Below are 19,178 nucleotides of genomic sequence, written 5' to 3'. Positions count from 1 at the left end.
GAGGACCTGTGTTAAAGGGTCATAGCATTAGGAAGGTTGAGAGCTAGTGTTAAGATCAATCATGCCAAAAGAGAAAGATAAACAGCAAATGTTACATCTCATCTGAGACTAGAGTGCCTCTGACTGTGCCTGGAAAGGCCTATGACTTGCTCTCTTAGAATCCATTTCCATATCAGAATGGGATCCGACCTTGTCAATCTCCTTAAGAACCTCTTAGAGCATGAATCCCTGTTTTCCCATGCTCCCTATGCCGGTCAGACCCTGATAGCTCTTTATCTGTTTGCCTTTGTTGAGGGAAAATGTTGAACTGTACAAATGTAATCAATGTCACTGCCAGGGAGGAAAGCGTCACCTAACTGTAAAAAATGTGCCACATGAGATCCCTGGTGAGATTTGATATGCATTGCTCAATGGAGCAAGTGGCTGGAGGAGTCTCTGCAGTAGACCTCAATGCTGGTCAATGACTACTAGCCTTTAAGGTTGATAACAGGAGGCAGACATTGAAAAAAGTGCTGGGGGTGGGGGGTTGTGGAGAGTGGAGTGACTTTCCCCTCTATTTCTCAGTCCTATGTGCTGGTCCCCGATATGTTTATGGCTAGAAAATGGATTGTCACAAAGTCTCCGCTTTGTCTTCCCCTGGTTGACGAAGACCACTGTGACCTGCCTCCTAGGAATCTGAACAGAGGAACCTTTCACTCCTGGGAGAGTTGAACTTCCTGGATGAAGCTTCCTTCTTAAAATTCTGCTCTTCCTGTGGTGGCGCTTGCTGAGGTCTTTTGTTCAGGGTTGGGTCTTGCCCATGCCCTGGTTCTCCTGACTGCTTTTTTTTGAAAATTGGTATTCTGTCCCTGGTGCAGAACTAAAGTATAGCCCGACTCCTTTCTGAATCTCTTGAAACAGGTCTTTCACGGGAGAGAAATAATTGGGTTTCCAGCCAATGGAGCAGGGCTCTTTTTTATTCTTTTATTTCCGCTTAATTAATAAAGACAGAGAATGAAGGAAGGAACGGGTGAGAATAGAATAACCTCCCACAGAAGAAAATTCTAAAAATCGATGAAGGCACCCCCTCTTGGGTTGTGGAGTCTTCCTTCAAAGCAAGACAGTCACTTGCTGTTGTTTTGATCCACAGAGTGGCTACTTTTCTAGAGCCACTTAACAATGGGAACCCAGGTAAGACCCAAGTCCCTGACTGATGTGACCATGACAAGCCATGAGTCTCATCATATGATGAGATGAAGCCAACATGCCATATCTCTGTGTCTCCTGTGGCTGAGGGAAGCTATACAGAATGTCTTGACTTCAGTATTCCTCATAAAGGAATCAGGGTCACTGGTACGGGTTGGCATGAATATGTTGCCATTTGGATAGGTGCTTTGCCATTGTAGTCAAGACGAAGTCAGACTGTCAGCGTGCACCCCAGTGTAATGACTGCTGTCCTTAAAAAGAAGGGGAAAATTTGGACACAGGGCGTCCTTCGACAGGGAAAGCTTTCAACCCTGTCGGAGGAAGCTTAGCCCACAGATACTGCTGTTTCCAGACAATCAAGTGAAAGAGCCTGTGTTGTCTTAAGGAAGTTTGTAATAAGCTGTTTCTGGCAGACCCAAAGAGTCTAAAAGCATCCAAAAGCTAAAGGGGGTGGAGGGAGAAGATATCTGTCTATAGGAGCCAGGACATGTAAGACTAAGCATGACACAATACTGCGGAGCTTATCCTGGAATGGACCGAGACATGGGGTCAATAACATAATGAGGTTTTGGCTTGAATGAGCAATTGACCCTGCTGGTTCATGCTAGTGTAAATTAATAATAAGGCAATGGCGTATAACAGAACTCTGTGGGCTAGTGTGTTTTAAAACTCTCCTATAAAGCAAAAAATTATGTTAAATATTTAAGGTTTATTTTATAATCACAATTTATCTACAGTTTAAGTAGACTTTAATTAAAATTCCCAGAGCCTTGTGTGGGTTAGGCAGGCACTCTAACAAGAACTTACACTCCTAACTCTTTAAAATAATCTTTTTCTTTGTTTTAAGATAGAGTATTGTTATGTGGTTCAGGCCATTCTTGAACTGTCTAGAGCCCAGACAGACTTCTTGAACTCTCAGTTTCCCTGTATTGTCAGTCCAGGATTCAGCTTTGAGGTTTTAAGTAAAACTGTTGGTAAGCAGTGTTAGAAAATTTTGGCAGAAATTGGTGGGGGTGTAGGTAACCCATGCTTTTAATCTCAGTACTTAGAGATAAGGTGGGTCTCTGCAGCTCACGGAGTGAATTCCAAGCTAGCAGATAGAGTGAGAACCAAAACAAACGGAAAACCAAACCAACCAACCAAACAAACAAACAAAATCCCCAAGTTTTTATAGACAGTATTCCATGTCTTTTAGTTAAAACCATAAACACTAATGACCCCCTTCTCAATTATGTCTTCAATTGAGACATTTAATAACATTGAAATCCCCTGTCAAATCCAAAGATTCCCCTGTCCAAGATCCCCTGTCAAATCCAAAGAAGCACTTCAAACAACAAAGAAGGCCTTGGCATTTAGAGAAGGCATCTGAATGGATGCTCACTGGGTTGAGAACTACTAGCTTCATCATGTAACAAGACTGGGTAGGTGAGATCTTCCAGAGTCATGAAAACTGACACCAGCCACAATCGAGGGTGAAGGAGGGGAACTCTGAAATTGTGCTTGTCTCTGTCTAGGATTCTGACAACCTTCTACTATGAATTTAGGTTGTCTGTTTCATCTGACTGCAACTCCCCCACTTCAGTGATGCTCGCTGTATTTGTCCCTTGTCACTCTTCCCTCAGCATTCACAAGAAAAGTTCTAACAACTACTACGACTTGAGAGACCAGACACTTGGCAGCTATTGTGATGGGTTTTCGTACCCTCCAGGAGAAGGGCACGGCTGTCCTTAACTGCATTTGCAAGACCATAGAGTGATGCTGTTGGTGAAAATGAAAACACCTGTGTTGCCAGTAAGAGCTGAACTCTCTTACCATCGATCTGCGTGCTACCTAGGCGTCAGACTGAGCATTTCTTTAAAAGCCTGTAGGAAGAAGAGCAACACACAGAGCAACACACCGTTTCCTTTGGGACGAGAGTTCTGTGCTGGCTATGTTTGGACATCTGAAGCCCCCATGTGGAACGCCACATGACCACAGTGACACATGAGACTACAGCAGCCCAGTGGGAGGACTTTCTATATTTGAAATTCAGTTTAGCAAATTGACATTTCTCTGTCCCCTTCTCTAACGTCCTCAGAGTCGGACAGATTGCTCTTTTAAAACAGAGCACAAGCCACGCATTTATTAGGCTCCTAGGAAGAACCAAACACAGGAGAGGGGATGCCCGCCTGGGGGCTACCACTTTTCATTAAAACCAGCTGCTGTGGTTTTGAAATGCAAACCAGATCAAAATCAGCGCTAGGCCTGGAGGTTTCATTTATATTCTGAATGAACCGCCCAGCCTGCTGTGAAAGAGCATTTCTTCTCCCTTTCTCTCCCTCCCTCTTTTCTAAAGAAAACTTTTGAAGAAACTTTTGTCTGCCTCACTTTATGTTTACAGCAGCCCCAAGAGCTAAGAAAAGAAGAATGCTCTCTGTTTATGACAGACTTAATTGACTTGCCACTTGCGGGAGCCACACTGTGAGGGAGTCTTGTGTGGCTAAAGTCTCACCCCCAGCCCATTCCTTCTAGCTCTCAATTGCTATTCCCAACCTGCAAGGCACCGACTGAGCATGCTAGCTTGGTACTCTGGGAGTCTTCTGAGAGGAAACTGGGAGACACTGGGAAGTTTTGTAAACCGCCAAGTCACTGAGAGCTTAGGGGGGGACATTCCTACTGTGAAAACCAGTAAATGCCTCCTTGATAGGCTCACTCCTGTGCCAAGGTTGTATGGTTCAAAACTGAAAGCTGAAGACAATAGAAATGGAAATAGATACATAGGTACAATTTCAGAAGACTCACCTAGTATAGGCGTGAATATTTGTGTATGTACATGTGCGCATGTGCATTTATGTGTACGGGGGGGGGGGGGTTATGTTTGTGCAGGTGAAGGGCACAGGTCACCCTGTCATTCCTCAAGTACTGTGCACTTTGTTTTCCTGAGAGCCATTTACCTTTTACCTGGTCCTAAGCAAGCCAAGGGGTCTGATTCTTTCACCTTCCCAGTGCTGGGATTGTAGACATGTGCCCTTTGTCCTGCTGTCTTGCTGCGCAGAACTCTCTGACTTTAGCTCCCCCTGCAGCACACAGTGCAGAGGTGATGTTCATTCTGGAGGGGAACTCCCCCCTGCTTTGCTCTTCAGTCCTTGGGTGAACTCTTTGGGTCTTGGAACCAAATGAATGCAACAGCTGAAAAGCGAGCGTAGAACATAAGGGTTTTAAAATTAACTTTGGGATACCCAAGGTTCCCACAAGAGTGGAGTCAGAAATGACCCAAGTGTGATGCTCTTATATGCTTCAGACAGAAGAAGACCTGCAACACTGTGCAGGAACAGCTGGGCAGGTGTGTGGGCGGGGCAAGCAGCTGCTCGTGGACAGTAACTGATCCTTCCTGTTGCTTATTTAGGTTCACTGTAGTGCCATGTGTCAGCCTCTGGTGCTCAAGGCTGTACCCCTCCCAGAAGGGTACAAGGCTGTCTCCCTCCCAGAAGGGAGGGCCGCCGTGGTTTGCTGAATGTAGGGAACTGTATTCACAGGGTCTCCTCTAGAGCTCATTTCCTCAGAGGGATTCAACTTGTGAATGGGTGTAACTGTTTGGTTGGTGTTAAGATGACACATCTCTCACTTTCCCAGTTCCTCTAGCTAAATGCTTGTCTTCGAGCAGTAGGCTCATTTGAAAACACAGTCAGGAAGCTGGAAGTCACTTTAGTGTTTGGCGGAGCCTATACATTCTAACCTTTATTTAAGAGCAGTGTCAAGCGCCAGTCCTTACTAAAAGTATGTGTGTGGCTTTTCCTTCCACAAACTCTACTGGATTTTGAGTGGAGCCCATCAAACCAGGACTTAATTACTTAACATCAGTCTGTAGAAATTAATACTGTCCCTTTAAGACCACTTGCTCTTTGGAAAGAAGGACTCTGGCTTCTCTGTCTTCCTTCTTGCCTTGGACTCCTGTTTAATGGCCACCTATTGAGTGCCAAGTGTCCTCTGGGTGTTTGAACAACAGCGGTCTCAAACAAGAGTCCAGGCCTTTTGAGAACCAATAGTCTGATGAAGTCAGGAACTAAATAACACATGAAAAGCTCCAGCTGTTGTAGGAACTTGGAAGGTTTGTTTGTACTGTGGGGAGTATCTGATAATATGCTTCTATTTATTCAGGAGGGTCAATAAGAGCTCCGCAAGGGCATTGTGACTGATTGAACCGAGATGAAAGAATGAGGAAGAATTAGCTAGAAATTACTGAGTCTTGGATATGATTTCTTTAATGTCCTTCTGATCTGAAACGTTCCCCTCCTATAGACTCCCACGCTAACCTGAACTTTCCTTGACAACAGCAAGTGCATTTTATAATTCTGTATTTATCCAGTAAGGGTCTGTTTTTTATCCCCCCACTTGTGGCTGTGTGGCTGCAGCCATATCATTTGTCTTAGTACCTGCTACAACTCAGTGTTCTATAACTGTCTGCACCTCCCACTCGGACCCTGGGCTCACAGTAAAGCTAGTGAGTATGTGTATCCTCCCTTAAGGTTGACTGGAAATAGCAATTCATTGAAAGGACACAGAAAACAAAACCAGGAAAACAAAATGTAATTCAGGGTGGGTTAGTGACAGAGAAGTCCAGGAAGACTGTGGACCCAGAGCTGAGTAGATACTGGTTGGAACAGCAACATATCATCTTTCTAGAAAGGAGGGAGCGGGCAGCTCTGCTGATAATGAGAGCTTGTTAGTTAGTTTTGCTCATTTGTCTTCTTTGAAGGCAATTTTAAAGAATTTATATATTATTCATTCTTACTCTTCTTACTATTGTGTGCACGTGGCATGTGTGTGTGTGTTCGCACATGCCTGCATGTATTAGCATTCCGTGGAGATCAGAGGTCATCTTTAAGGAGTCAGTTCTATCCCTGGAACCCTTCAGCATGGGTTCCAGGGATAGAACTCTGGTCCTTGGGTATATTCAACAATGGTTTGTTGTTTGTTTGTTTGTTCTACCTGTTAAGCCTTCTCTCTCATTCATTTGAGGGAAATCTGTTCCATTTTAAAAATGCATTTAAAATGGTTTCTGAAGTTTAATACTAAGTATTGATTTTGACAGTTACTTTCTCATGAGAAAATAAAAGGAATGTGTAAGGAAATGCTGTCTTAAAATATGAATCAAAGTGTGTTAGAAAAACAAATAAGATGTTAAATGTGCCATGAATGAAGGGAGAGAGAAAAGAGAGAAAGCTAGATGCATGGTAAACTGCAAAGCCAGAGCGGCAATTGACAGGACTTTGGATGAGTCACATCGAATTGCATCTGATTCATTTCCGTGGGGACTGAGCCCAGGGCCTCACACGGGCTAAGCCTGAGCTCTCTCTCGAGTTATCTCTACAGGGTCTGGTTTGCCTCTGGGCACTTTTCTGTATCTTATCCATTTTTCATTAGATTGAGTCTACGTTAGTTACTTTTCTAATGAGGTAACGGGCTAACATCTTCCAGAGTTGGCAGGTGATAGAGGCAGGGTCTAGAATTGCGCACTCCATGTAGATGGTTGAGGAGTCTCTTGTAGGTTTTTCTTTAGCTAGCTAAATTACCTTATAGTTTGTCTACTAGTTTTAAAAACCAGCTGGGTCTTTGTTTATGTTATGGTTTGGTTTTTTTCTTTGTTTGTTTGTTTGTTCTACCTGTTAAGCCTTCTCTTCCACTCGTTTGAGGGAAATCTGTTCCATTTTAAAAATGCATTTAAAATGGTTTCTGAAGCCCATGCATTCCTGTGTGCCTGAGTGCTCGAAGGCGGAGACCTATACGTTTGCTTTTCTAGGATAACTGGCAGTAAAACCCGGATGTCCTAACTCGTCTATTACCTTTGACCTTATGTGCCTTTCTATTTTTAGAACGGAGGCGTGAGAGCCGGCATGAATGGTCATATGTCGAACCACCCTAGTGGTTATGGAATCTACCCTTCTCAACTGAAGTAAGTCAAGAGGTGCATGTGTAATCTGGGGCAGGGTTTAATGTGCTGGTGTTTGCTTGTCTTAGTGAGATGTTCTTATTCTGAAACACAGACTAGCCTGGAACTCTCTGTGTAGTCTGGTCTAACCTTGATCTTACAACCCTTGCCTCCCACGGGATAATGTTTCAATCATGTGTCACTAAGCCTAGCTAGTTTAAAACGTATTTTTAATGAAAATACTACTTACATTTCCTTATTCAACTCATCCCTAATTCATTCAGAAGTGGTCTCCTTTTTATTACTAACCCATGTTATTATCAAAAACTATTATTTTCAAACGCCCAGAAAACACTAGCCCTAAGGAAACGGTCGTGTAGCTGGAAGGTATTATTGGCTGCAATTTTATGTCTTGCTATCTTTTTTCATTAATATAAATAATACTTCAGAGCTTTGGATGTCTCTGAAACATTCTGTTGTTATTTGTATAGAGCTGAGGAATGTTCATCAGCATTTAGTGTATACTATATAGGTATTTGCCATTGTATATCCTGATCTTAAAAAAATCAGTCATTCCTTGATATGTTTATTAGTTTTATTCAGGTATCGGCCTGTGTGGTTCTTTTGATTGTTTGTCTTATGGACAGTTCCTCTTCTTCCTATCCTCTCTGTTCTAGGTTTTGAAGCTTAATAAATATTTACTGGTTAAACTGAAACAAACCAGTGTTTATATCACATAACATCCGCAAAAGAGGTCAGGTATATGATACAGCAGGTCAGATTTAGCAATGATGTTTTATTTAGGTTAACTGTACAGTACTTGTAAAAAATAGTATTTATTCTCCTATAGTTGACATCACTGGGGAACTGTAACAGGTCACACAGAATGTGAGTGTCAAACATTGTTGAGTTCTCTGCAGTAGTCCTGACTGGGCTGAGACTAGCACCATGGTCCTCAGTGGCATCACTTGATTTATTCTGTTTATTCATGACTCACCTGAGCAGAAACTTGCTCCTATTGGCTACTTCAGTTAGTGTAAACTCAGTCTGTTTTGAAGAAAACAGTTGGTGCTTATGGCACATCGACATTTCAAACTCTTGATTCTGAGTTTCCTTACCTACTATGGACTTTAACTCATGACCATGAACATTTTTTTTTTTGTTTATTATTATTGCAGTGGTTACGGATCTTCACCACCCTACTCCCAGATGGACAGAGAACACAGCTCAAGAACAAGTGCGAAGGCCCTTTATGGTATGTACTGCTGTGTGATGGGCACTGTCTATGTCTAACTCCTTAGAGATTTGCATTTTCAAGGTCACAAGGACATAACTGGCTGGAGCATTTAAAAATGACAGAGCTAGCTAGGTAATGGCTGCTTTAGAATCTTTACAAAACCGGAGCTATGAGCTCTTGCTTCTTCTTTTGTCCTGGAACTGTGCCTGAAATGTACTGAAAGCTTTAAGAAGTTCAGTGCTTGGTGCTGAAGCCTCAAGTGTGACTCCCCCTGTGCTATTTGCGATGTGTGCGCTGTTCTTTGTAGCCGACCCGACTGATAAACTGTGCAGTCCCAGGTGACGCACCTTTCTGTATAGCTATTGATACCATTTCAGTGTGACTAGTTATCTTGACAGAATTTCTTTCTGGATTACAAACTCAACAAATGTGTGCTCTCATCCTTCTGAGACTTGCAGTAATCTCTATAATTTCTCCTATATATGCATCATTTTTGTTTTTGAGGCAGAATCTCATGTATCCCAGGTGGCTCTGACCTCACTATGTAGCAAAGGATAACCTTGAGCTACTAATTCTCCTCCCTCTACCTCCTGAGTCCTAACCTTTGTGGTCATATGCTGCCATGTCCTGTTTCTTCCATGCTCGAGGCTGACACGAGGGCTTTGTGCATGTTAGACAAGCACTCTACCAGTGAACCACATCCTCAGCCCTGCTTACTATTGTTTTTGTTTGTTTGTTTTGTTTTGTTTTATAGGTAAAGTATACTACAAGCTACTAAAAATGCAGGTGAAGACTCTTGAGGCATAGGCTTGGGAAGGCCACTGTTCTCAGAGGATTTGTATGGCCTTACATTTTTTGTAACAATAAATAATCAAGAAAGGAACATAATTAACAGCCAAATTCTCATGGTCAAGTAGAGTCCTACCACATAGTGACTGAATGACCTTGAGCGAGTGGCTTCATCTGCTTGTACTCCATTTTGTTCAACTTCACCAGGTTGCTCTCTGAAAAACACTGTAATAAGAACTAAATAAATTAGAGTAAACTGTTTCCAAAGTAGTATAGGAGCAGACATTGTAAATATTTCCTCTTATTATGCTTATCATCACTGTTACTGTGCATTATAGGAAAAAAACCATCTTCTAAATTTGGGAATTATTGTGCATTATTAGGTTTATGAGTTTGGTGGTAAGACTCGCCAATCCTAAAGTTTTGTATTTCTTTTGACCTATATTAGTGAGTTGACTTTACAACTCAAATTGTGCATTCATAAAATGGATTTAATTCCATATATAAATATGGTTTTCAATGGTTATGATAATGTCAGTAATGCTACTTTTAATTTTCTGTGTGTTATAATTGAGACTTTTTTATTATTAAGTTGATTCTTTGACAGTTGCGTACACATATATAATGTATTCTGGTCGTTCTAGCCCTTTTATCTTCCTCCCATCCCTACCAACATCCTCCACACTCCCTAAATGTCTTCTTCCTAGGTCTGTGTCTTTGATTGTTTTGTTTAGTTTAACCAGAGCTATTCATGTGATCATTGAATTGTAACTATCCCCTGGAGCCTACTGCGGTCACCAGTGGGTATGCAATAGAAAGCAGTGACTCTGTTTCACTCCAGATTTATCAGGAGCCAGCAGTTCATTAGCAAGGGCTGAGTTCCCCCAGTCCCTCCTCCATCCATGCTGGACTGTTGACAGGCCTGTTCTTGTATAGACTCAGTGCAGGCATTAGCTGTGGCCATGAGTCTGTGACTGCAATGGCCATGTCTTTCAGAGGAGGTGGCATTTCACAGCGCTTTTCCCTGCCATCCACATTTTACATTCCTTCCTTTCCCTTTCCCATGGTGTTCCCTGAGCCTTAGACAACGTGGCATAACTGACTTGTTTAAGGCTGACCAGTAGCCCATCCTTGCTTTCAGCACCTTGAACTGCTGTAAACCTATTCATTGGAAAGAGAGGTTTCTCTGATTTATGAGAGTCCCCATGTGTCTCTGGATAAAAACCACATTGGGACATTCTTACCACAGCTTAGTCTCTTGTGGCTTGTATATAAAGGGTGCATTCAGCACCTACTTATTTTGTGATAAATATGTGTTCAAAATAGGACCAGTAATGTCTGATCCAAGACTCTAAGGGTCTTGTAGTGTGGAGACTGGCTTGAAGGATGAGATGGTTTTTGTAAAGATTAAATAATCCCTTCAACCTGTCATTTCTAGACTGGTAATTATTAAATCCATTGGAATGCTGGATCATCATCATTTCTATTTCCATAAATTTGTTGACTCAGTTCAAAGATAAATGACAAATTATCATTGGTAGTGTAAATTTTGGTGAGATAGACTAGCAGGAACTATTCAGAACCCATATACCACATATCCAAGTTAAACCAAGGGAATATGAACAACTGAAGCACTTAAACACACACACACACACACACACACACACACACACACATTTATATGGAGAGAAAGCGAGAAACCACACAATGAGTTCAAAGCCATTCTCAAGTCTTCAGGCAGAAAGGAGCCCAGGAATGCATGGATTCTCTTCTGAACTCTATTATCTCTTAAAAGGCTCCCATGCCTCCCCCTGAGCAGAAAGAGAAAGAACACTAGCAAACTCTTTTTATGAAGTTAGTGTTATTCTGATAATAAAATTGGAGAAGGACATAATAAAAATGGAGCTATAGATAAGTTTCCTTGATGAACATAAATCCAAAAATTCTCAATAAAATGCTTACAAAATAGAATTCAGCAACACAGTAAAAATATCATAACCCATGGCCATGTTTTATTCATTTCTGAAATGCAAGGATGTTTCAGCATATGAACACCAATAAACATAAAACAGCACATACGTAGAATTGGGGAAAATACATAATTATCTCAATAAATACAGATTAAGCCATTATCAAAATCCGCCAACATCATTCACAGTAAAATAAGGTAAGAGAAAAGAGTGAAGGACATACGTGCCAGAGGAAGAAGGCAGGACATCCTTTTATGCTGAAAAGACCCTAATGCCTCTAACAGTAAACTCTTACAGCAGCAGAATGCAAGCTCAGTAACGTCAATAATGAATATGCTGAGAAAGATCAGTAACGTCAGTAATGAATATGCTGAGAAATAAATCGGGAAAGTAATCCCACTCACAGTGTCTTCACAAATAAAATAAATAGCCACGATCATCCACTCATAGTGTCTTCACAAATAAAATAAATAGCCATGATCATCCACTCACAGTGTCTTCACAAATAAAATAAATAGCCAAGATCATCCATTCACAGTGTCTTCACAAATAAAATAAATAGCCAAGATCATCCACTCACAATATCTTCAAAAATAAAATAAATAGCCAAGATCACTGAGGCAGGCAAGTGAAAGACTTCTAGGACGAAAACTTTAAAACATTGAAGAAAAACATTGATGAAGACATTAGAAGACATGAAGACTTTCCATGCCCGTGGATGGACGGAATCACTATTGTGAACAAAGCTGTGCTACCTAAAGCATCTTTGAATTCACCATCTTTGAATCTCCACCAAGACTCCAATGCCATTCTTCAAAGACATGGAAGGGATAACCCTAAGATGCAGATGGAAGCACCAAAGGCTCCAAGTTCACAAAGCCATCCTGCTGGAAAAATTCCAGCTAGAGATAATAGAATTCTTGAATTCAAATTATACTATAGAGCCATAGTAACAAAACAAGACATATGACCCAATGGAATAGAGGAAAGGAACCAGAGGTAAATCCCACAGAGCTACAGTGATCTGAGTATCAACAGAGACACCCAAACTACAACTACATTGTAGTTAAGATAGCCTCTTATCAAATATTGCTGAGAAAACTGTCTATCCATATATAGAAGAAAAGTGTGGTAATAAAGGCTAACAAAATATTAATTAAATTTATTACTAAATATACCACAGATGTATTAAGATATAAGGTAGTATAAATATAGTAATAAAATATTAATTCAAGTCAAATAAAATATTCATGGGAATATTTTTCAAGTCTGCTTGGATGCCAGAAAGTAGATGTAGTGGGATAAGGAGAGCAGTTTTGCTTGTTGGGGCGTGGCCAGCAAGGGTGTGGTCAGCAGGGGTTTTACAGAGGACCTGAGCCTTGAACCATGCTCTGAAAAGTCCACCATAGTATTTTTTAGATATTATAGGAGAGATTATATGGTTATTATAAAAAGCAATGTGAATCTAATGCACACAATCAACCCATGAAGGTGGCTTCTATTTGACTTGTTCACTGCAGGCTTCCCTGTGTTTATTGATTAGCACAGCCACTCATGTATAACTCTGCTCAATAACTATAACTACTTGTAGAATGAATATAAAGAATTAATGAGCTGGGCAGTGGTGGCACATGCCTTTAATCCCGGTACTTGGGAGGCAGAGGCAGGCAGATTTCTGAGTTCAAGGCCAGCCTGGTCTACAGAGTGAGTTCCAGGACAGCCAGGGATACACAGAGAAACCCTGTCTCAAAAAAAAAAAAAAATGCCAGGAGCTTGGTGGTAACTGGAGAGTGTAAAGTAATGCCTTTTGAAATAAGATGAGAAAAAACAAACACCCACTATATCAAGAAGAAGAATACTAATTTGGGGGACAGAGCCATGGCTTGGCAGGTACAAGTTCCCACTGCCATGCCTGAAGATCTGAGTTTGAGGCTGGGGATCCACATAGTGACTGAAGAAAATGGGCTTCTACAGCTGACCTCTGACTGTTACCATTGCACAAGAATTTTGAGGTTTAATAATGATGTGGACATTATTTCAAAATAATGTGTGACCTTCAGTGTCTTTCATTCAATAAAGAAAGGTGACTGGGTCTTGGGTTAAGCTGTAACAAAACAGCTGAATCAGAAGTTTCAGTAATATGAACAAAGTAGATGTCCTGGGACTGGAAAGGTGGCCCAGGGTTCAAGAGCACTTGCTGCTCTTGCAGAGGACCTGGGTTCAATTCCCAGGACCCAAATAGTGGCTCACAACCATTCCAATTCCAAGAGATCGTCCTCTAGGCTCGGGAGGCATGAGCCACGTATATGGCACTGTTGTGTGACAAAACTTTTCCTGGGGAGATGTAGCACAAAATCTATTCACACTAGATAGGGAGCCTATGCCAGACCAAAATGCAGATACCACTAAAGTCCATCTTGGGGAACCTTGAGTTTTACTGAGGTCACTTACAGCAATGTGGGTGTGTGTGGTGGGAGATGTCATTTACAGAAGCAGAAACGACTCAAAGAGCTGTATCACCAAAGCCCATGCCAGTATGCTTGACAGTATGCCAAGGCGGGAACCTGGAGCACACTGCACAGCCTGCAAGTGACTCAACAAGTTGAGAATGTCCTTTTCTCAATTGATCTAAACCTCTGGTTCAGCTAGTTTCTGCTTCTTCCAGTCAGCTGACCAGGGGCATCTGGTCTCAGGGGCATCTTTGCAGCTCAGCTTTCCTCCCCTGGGAGTGACACTGAGCCTTTATTGCTTGCTTACTTTGACAAGGAGGGGCCTAGCAAATCTGGTCAGATTCAGGGACTTCCTGAGCTTTTTAGAGTTGTTACTGATTGAAATTACTTTGCTGTTGCTAAGAGCGCCACAGCATGAACTGTAGCCTTTGGCTTTATTTAGATAAAGACATTCTCCACAGCCGATCTTTGCTGTGTTTTCTGTTTAATGGTCCAGGCATTGCCTTACTTTTAGAGAAAGAAAACTTGAAAGTTTTCAGTCTCAGCTGCCTGTCTGAATTTTAACCCTTTAAAATGTTACCATCGAGAACAAAATAGATAAAAACAAGTGTGAGGACCAGTGCTAGTTTATCTGAGGAGGTACAGTTGCACAAACTAAACAGTTAGATGAAACTGTAGTTTCTGACCCCAAGGTTGGCTGTTAGTTTGTGTTAGAGCCTGTTAGCTTAGGGCTAAAGTGACCTACAAAGAAATTTTCTCATTGGTTATTGAATCTAATCTGTCAGAATATGTTTGTGTGTTCTGTTTCATGGGGTTAAGCCTAATAGAAAAAAAAATAGTGAAACATCACAAGTGTTATTCAAAGAAAATAAAGTTGTTCCTAGGTATAATTTTATTTTGAGATAGAGAAAGAAAGTGGGGCATGGGAGAGGGCAAAGAAAGCAGAAAGAGAGATGGAGAAACATTGGATTTTGTATGGGGAGTTGAGAAACGCAAAGCTCTGCACCCAAGCTTATTTATTTGTTAGTTAATGTGACATTTGTCTGTTCCTTGTATCCTAACATGAATGGCAGCGTCGACTCTCAAGGAGCACACTATAGATGAGGTGGTGTTTTCATGGGTTTCTGTCCCAGGCTCCACAGCCCAGAGTGGAGCTTTATAAATCCCAGTGACCTGATGAACCCTAGTCTAGTACAGGAGAGTTTTTAGGGTGGGACCCACAAAGTTGCTTTTAAAGCCCATGGTCATATGCAGCTAAGAATCATAACTACTGTTGGAAAAAGTGCTGACTTTCTATGGCTTCCTCTTGATAGCTTCATTGAAAGCCTCCATTCATGCTTCTCTTCTCAAGCTGTTGCAAAGCTTTGTAAGGTTTCCAGCTTAGGGTCCACTGAACCTAGAAATGCACAGAATTCTCATCAAAAGAGACACTATAACTGACTTTCAGATGCATCCTTTCAAAATTGCCTATTAAAATGTTAATAGTGAACTTTATCTCTTGACTTTATATCACCAGAATTATTTTCTTTCTAAATCATTTTTATGACATTAATATATTTTTAGGGTCCTTCGAAGGTACTTTTCTATGACATACATCTTATTCATTGTGAAGCATGGTAAAAAAAAAATTTAAAAAGCAAGTCAGAAATATTAGGGACAATAGCTCACTGTCTGACAAGTCAAAAGGAACAGTTGCTATCACACTTCTCGCTTTCTGCTCCTGTAAATTATGTCTTCCTGGGGTTGAGATACTGTGTGTTCTGACACCTGGGGGATGAACTTTCTCCTCTTCTTCAGAACACACACCTCATGCAGTATTTGACCCTTCACCTGTGTTTGCCAATCATTTTATCTGGAAGACCCAGTCAAGCATTCCAACATCCTGGAGCCACCATATCACCTGGTCATCGGGTACCATGACAACCTCGGCCATTTCCTCTGCTATCCACAGGTCAAATCAGTGGACAATAACCATTCTTATGCTCTGGGGCTGTGCCAGAGAGTTGAGTGAGAAGCTGATGAACCTGTGATTTTGAAGTAGTGTTCTTGCCAGATGTCTTCATGAGTTATGCATTGTGTCCCATGTGTGTCAGGGGTTTTCCCAAGAACAGCCATCTACATATTAATGACTCACATTGATCCTCAGCTAATAGAAAATCTCTTTGCTTTATGTGTGAGGTATAATTATGGGGGAAGGTGTGGGCTTCGAATGCGAATTCAAATGTGAACTGTAGGGGAAGCCAACTCTTTCTTTTGACCACATTATTTTGGTAGGAACAGATGGAGCATATTTCTTCCGATCATCATCCAAACAAAAAAAGAAAGGTAGCCAAGGTTGAACTGTGTGGTGTGTGTGCTTTCATTGAATCATTTTAATGCTGCAAAAGCAAAACTTGAATAGACCGCATCAATGCGAGTGATGTCAAGAGGAGCACGGGGGATTTTCTGGGTAAATATAAATGGGAAGATCCTTGCTTCCATATTTTTGCATATCAGTCATTTATCATGTTTTAAAAAAACATTAGATTCTAATGTTTCCAGTCTGAATATGTAATTTAGACATTTCAGCTTGGTCTTCCTTCAATTTTTACATACCCTTTCAGTGTAGGGCACCTAAGAGTGGAAGGAAACATGTTTATAGTTAGAAAATGCTGGCTGATAGGAAAGTTAATACATACCTATTGTCTATCTGTAGATATACATGTTTAATATATGAATATATCATAAATATGTCATATGACATATCTATGTATCTATATATGTATATGTATGTATCTATCAGTACACATATGACATATATCCCACATACACACTCATACACACACAACCTAAGACCAAAGTTTAAGTTTGCCAAAGCTTTAAGATTTTAGGGTACTTTACATTTAACCCATTATATTGCAGTCAATTCCCCAACACCCGAACCATTAATAATCTTACCTAAATCTAGTTTCTTACTTAGTGATAAACTCAAAGCTACATTTAGAATCACGGAGTCCCCTGATCACACACTAGGTCCTTTTCATCCAAGGATTCTGCTTCAGAAGAATTAAAGCAATCCTGAATTTCCAAATCAACTCCTTGATTGGAAATGAACAAATATCAAATATTGATAATTTTTTATTTATTTATTTATTTTTTGCTTTTGCAGCATCTTAAAAAGAAAGGTCCCCCCGCCTGCTGAGTGGTTGGGTGTAGCCACTGCCTTCCTAAGTGCCCCCTTTTCCCTTCTAGTTTGTGTCTGTTATTCTGCGTCTCCTGCTTGTGTGTTCCCTTGACGTGTGACAGTCATATTTGTGACAATGCTCGTGTTTGAATCAGTTTGGAATCTCCTCTAACATCATCTCCCATTTGAAAGCTGTGAAAGGAGATGGCCCTCCTGGTGTCTGTTATAGCAGGGCCATCCCCTTCATGCAGTATGGCACCTACGACAGGATCTGCCCTTGTGTTTTGACCTAAGTACAGCAACAGATGACATTTGCAAGCTTTTTTTTTTTTAAAAAAATTCTTTTTTATGAGCAGTAGGTTCCTGATTAATAAAACCTATACATTAGATGACTCTTTTTCTCTTAGACCACTTACAGTGTGGGAGCTGGAGGCATGGCATTGTGGTTAAGAGTGTGTGTTGTTCTTATAGGCGGGTCAGAGTTCAGCTTACAACTGTCTATACTCCAGCTGTGAGGACCCGGTTCTTTCCCCCTGCCCTCCGTGGGCTCCTGCACTTGTGTATATGTATTCTCGCACACATACCTACACACACACACACAATTTTAAAAAATCTTTAAAACCTAGGGAATTTATAATCTTGACATTTGGAACCCTGAGGATTTAAGCTTGGGTCTGAAGGCTCCTGCATACCATTAGTTTTTCTCATGACCTTGGGCCTGCTGGTGAATAAGGAGTGTTTTCAGACAGAATTCACAGTAGGGATTTGACAGCTACTGCATTCATATGTGAGATGGACTTGCTCAGAAGTGCCATGTGACTCTAACGTACGAACTCAAGCCTATGAGTAGCTAAATAATGACTTCTCAAAATTTACCTTTCAGAACAAAGGAAGAACTATGCCCGAGACAGTGTCAGCAGTGTGTCGGACGTGTCCCAGTACCGAGTGGAAGTAAGAACTTATTGGACTCTTAAGGGACATAAAGATGGGGAGTAAAATAAGACCTGTGTTTCATTTCGTTTAAATAAGATGTGTTTTCCGTTGTATGGGTCTTCCCTTTAAGATGCGTTCATTCTTTGTGAGACTGAGATGTTTCAGGTAAAGCGATTGTGAGAATTGGTGTTTCAAAAGAAATAGATTGAAATAACTTATTCACTGGCCACTGTTAGCCCAACTAAAACAGGGGGAAGGCCCTACTTAGCACTGACATTAAGCTGTGATGCACCAAGCAGCTCAGTTTTATCTTTAGTTTTATCTGGTGTCATCGCTAGCTTTCATTAAACCCTAGTTTCTTTTTTAGCTTGGAAGATACTTGCTCTTAATTGGAATCACAACGACCCCTTGTTTATAGTTGAAAACATGTAAGCAGGGACGTCATCTTTAAATTGCTGTTTTCCATTTGCTGCTCGTCTCAAGCATGCTTAATTAAAACTAAACCACTTTGTCTCAGTAAAGTGGTTTCAGGAGAGGACAAACCTGGAGGTTGTTAGAGACCAGAACCCTAGCTGCGGCTCCTGGGGACCTGTGCAGGTTGTAGCTGCCGCTAGGAATGCAGCTTTTGTGCTGCATTGAAATAGCTATCTGAATAACGGGTCTGGGAGTCATTAATTTAAGGAAGTGCTGTTTATGTTTCACTACTAAGAACTTGTCTTTATACCATGCTGTTGTAGCCCCATGTAACTCAGTAGGACTGGTTCAGGGATCTTACAAATCCTGGCATTGTTTTCTGTGTTCAACAAAAAAGGCCACTCGATTCCACCCTCTCAGGAGCTGACTGAGATTGTAGGGTGCTGGGTTAAGCCTTTGGTTCTCTGCTGACTGACTTCTGTTATGCAAATTCTTCCTTCCTTTGGAAAATAGCTATGGAGAGCGTTTTATTTGTGTGCTCAAAGTTTTTCTTTTCTGGTCCTTTTTTTTTTTTTTTTTTTTTTTTGCTCATCATAAGCACCTGACCACCTTCGTGCTGGATCGGAAAGATGCTATGGTCACTGTTGAAGACGGAATAAGAAAGCTGAAGTTGCTGGATGCCAAGGGCAAAGTGTGGACTCAAGATATGATTCTCCAGGTGGATGGCCGAGCTGTGAGCCTGATTGACTTAGAATCAAAGGCAAGATTGGGAAGCTTATGCCATTTCATTCTTCAAGAAATGCACTACAAGTATTAGTGTGTGCAGGCAGGACAGATTCTTGGAACACACGAGACGGTTTGACACTGTCAAATATTTACTCTTTTTATACAGAATGAATTGGAGAATTTCCCTTTAAACACAATTCAGCATTGCCAAGCAGTGGTACATGCATGCAGCTATGACTCCATTCTTGCCTTGGTATGCAAGGAGCCAACACAGAACAAGCCGGACCTTCACCTTTTCCAGTGTGATGAGGTTAAGGTAAGAGTGGGTCAGCCTCCCATTAATTCATGTGTGTGTGTGGGGGGAGTCAGCCTCCCATTAATTCATGTGTGTGTGTGGGGGGGG

The 19,178-nt window shown here is 41.3% G+C and overlaps 1 protein-coding gene across 1 annotated transcript in view; it reads left to right on the top strand.

Annotated features, from left to right (window-relative positions):
• Eps8 (epidermal growth factor receptor pathway substrate 8) overlaps nt 1-19,178 on the top strand; it is a 168,517-nt gene that overhangs the window by 100,848 nt on the left and 48,491 nt on the right. Inside the window, exons 3-7 of the mRNA XM_031383705.1 lie at nt 7,038-7,117; nt 8,272-8,348; nt 17,586-17,653; nt 18,648-18,809; nt 18,942-19,091. Coding sequence (XP_031239565.1) covers nt 7,059-7,117; nt 8,272-8,348; nt 17,586-17,653; nt 18,648-18,809; nt 18,942-19,091 — 516 coding nt within the window. The 5' untranslated portion in view covers nt 7,038-7,058. The remainder of the gene's footprint in view (nt 1-7,037; nt 7,118-8,271; nt 8,349-17,585; nt 17,654-18,647; nt 18,810-18,941; nt 19,092-19,178) is intronic.

Source organism: Mastomys coucha, unplaced genomic scaffold, assembly GCF_008632895.1.
Source record: "Mastomys coucha isolate ucsf_1 unplaced genomic scaffold, UCSF_Mcou_1 pScaffold20, whole genome shotgun sequence".
In the NCBI taxonomy this organism is placed as follows: Eukaryota; Metazoa; Chordata; class Mammalia; order Rodentia; family Muridae; genus Mastomys; species Mastomys coucha.
The sequence above is the reverse complement of the archived record's forward strand: the minus strand, read 5'-3'. Positions and strand labels throughout refer to the sequence as shown.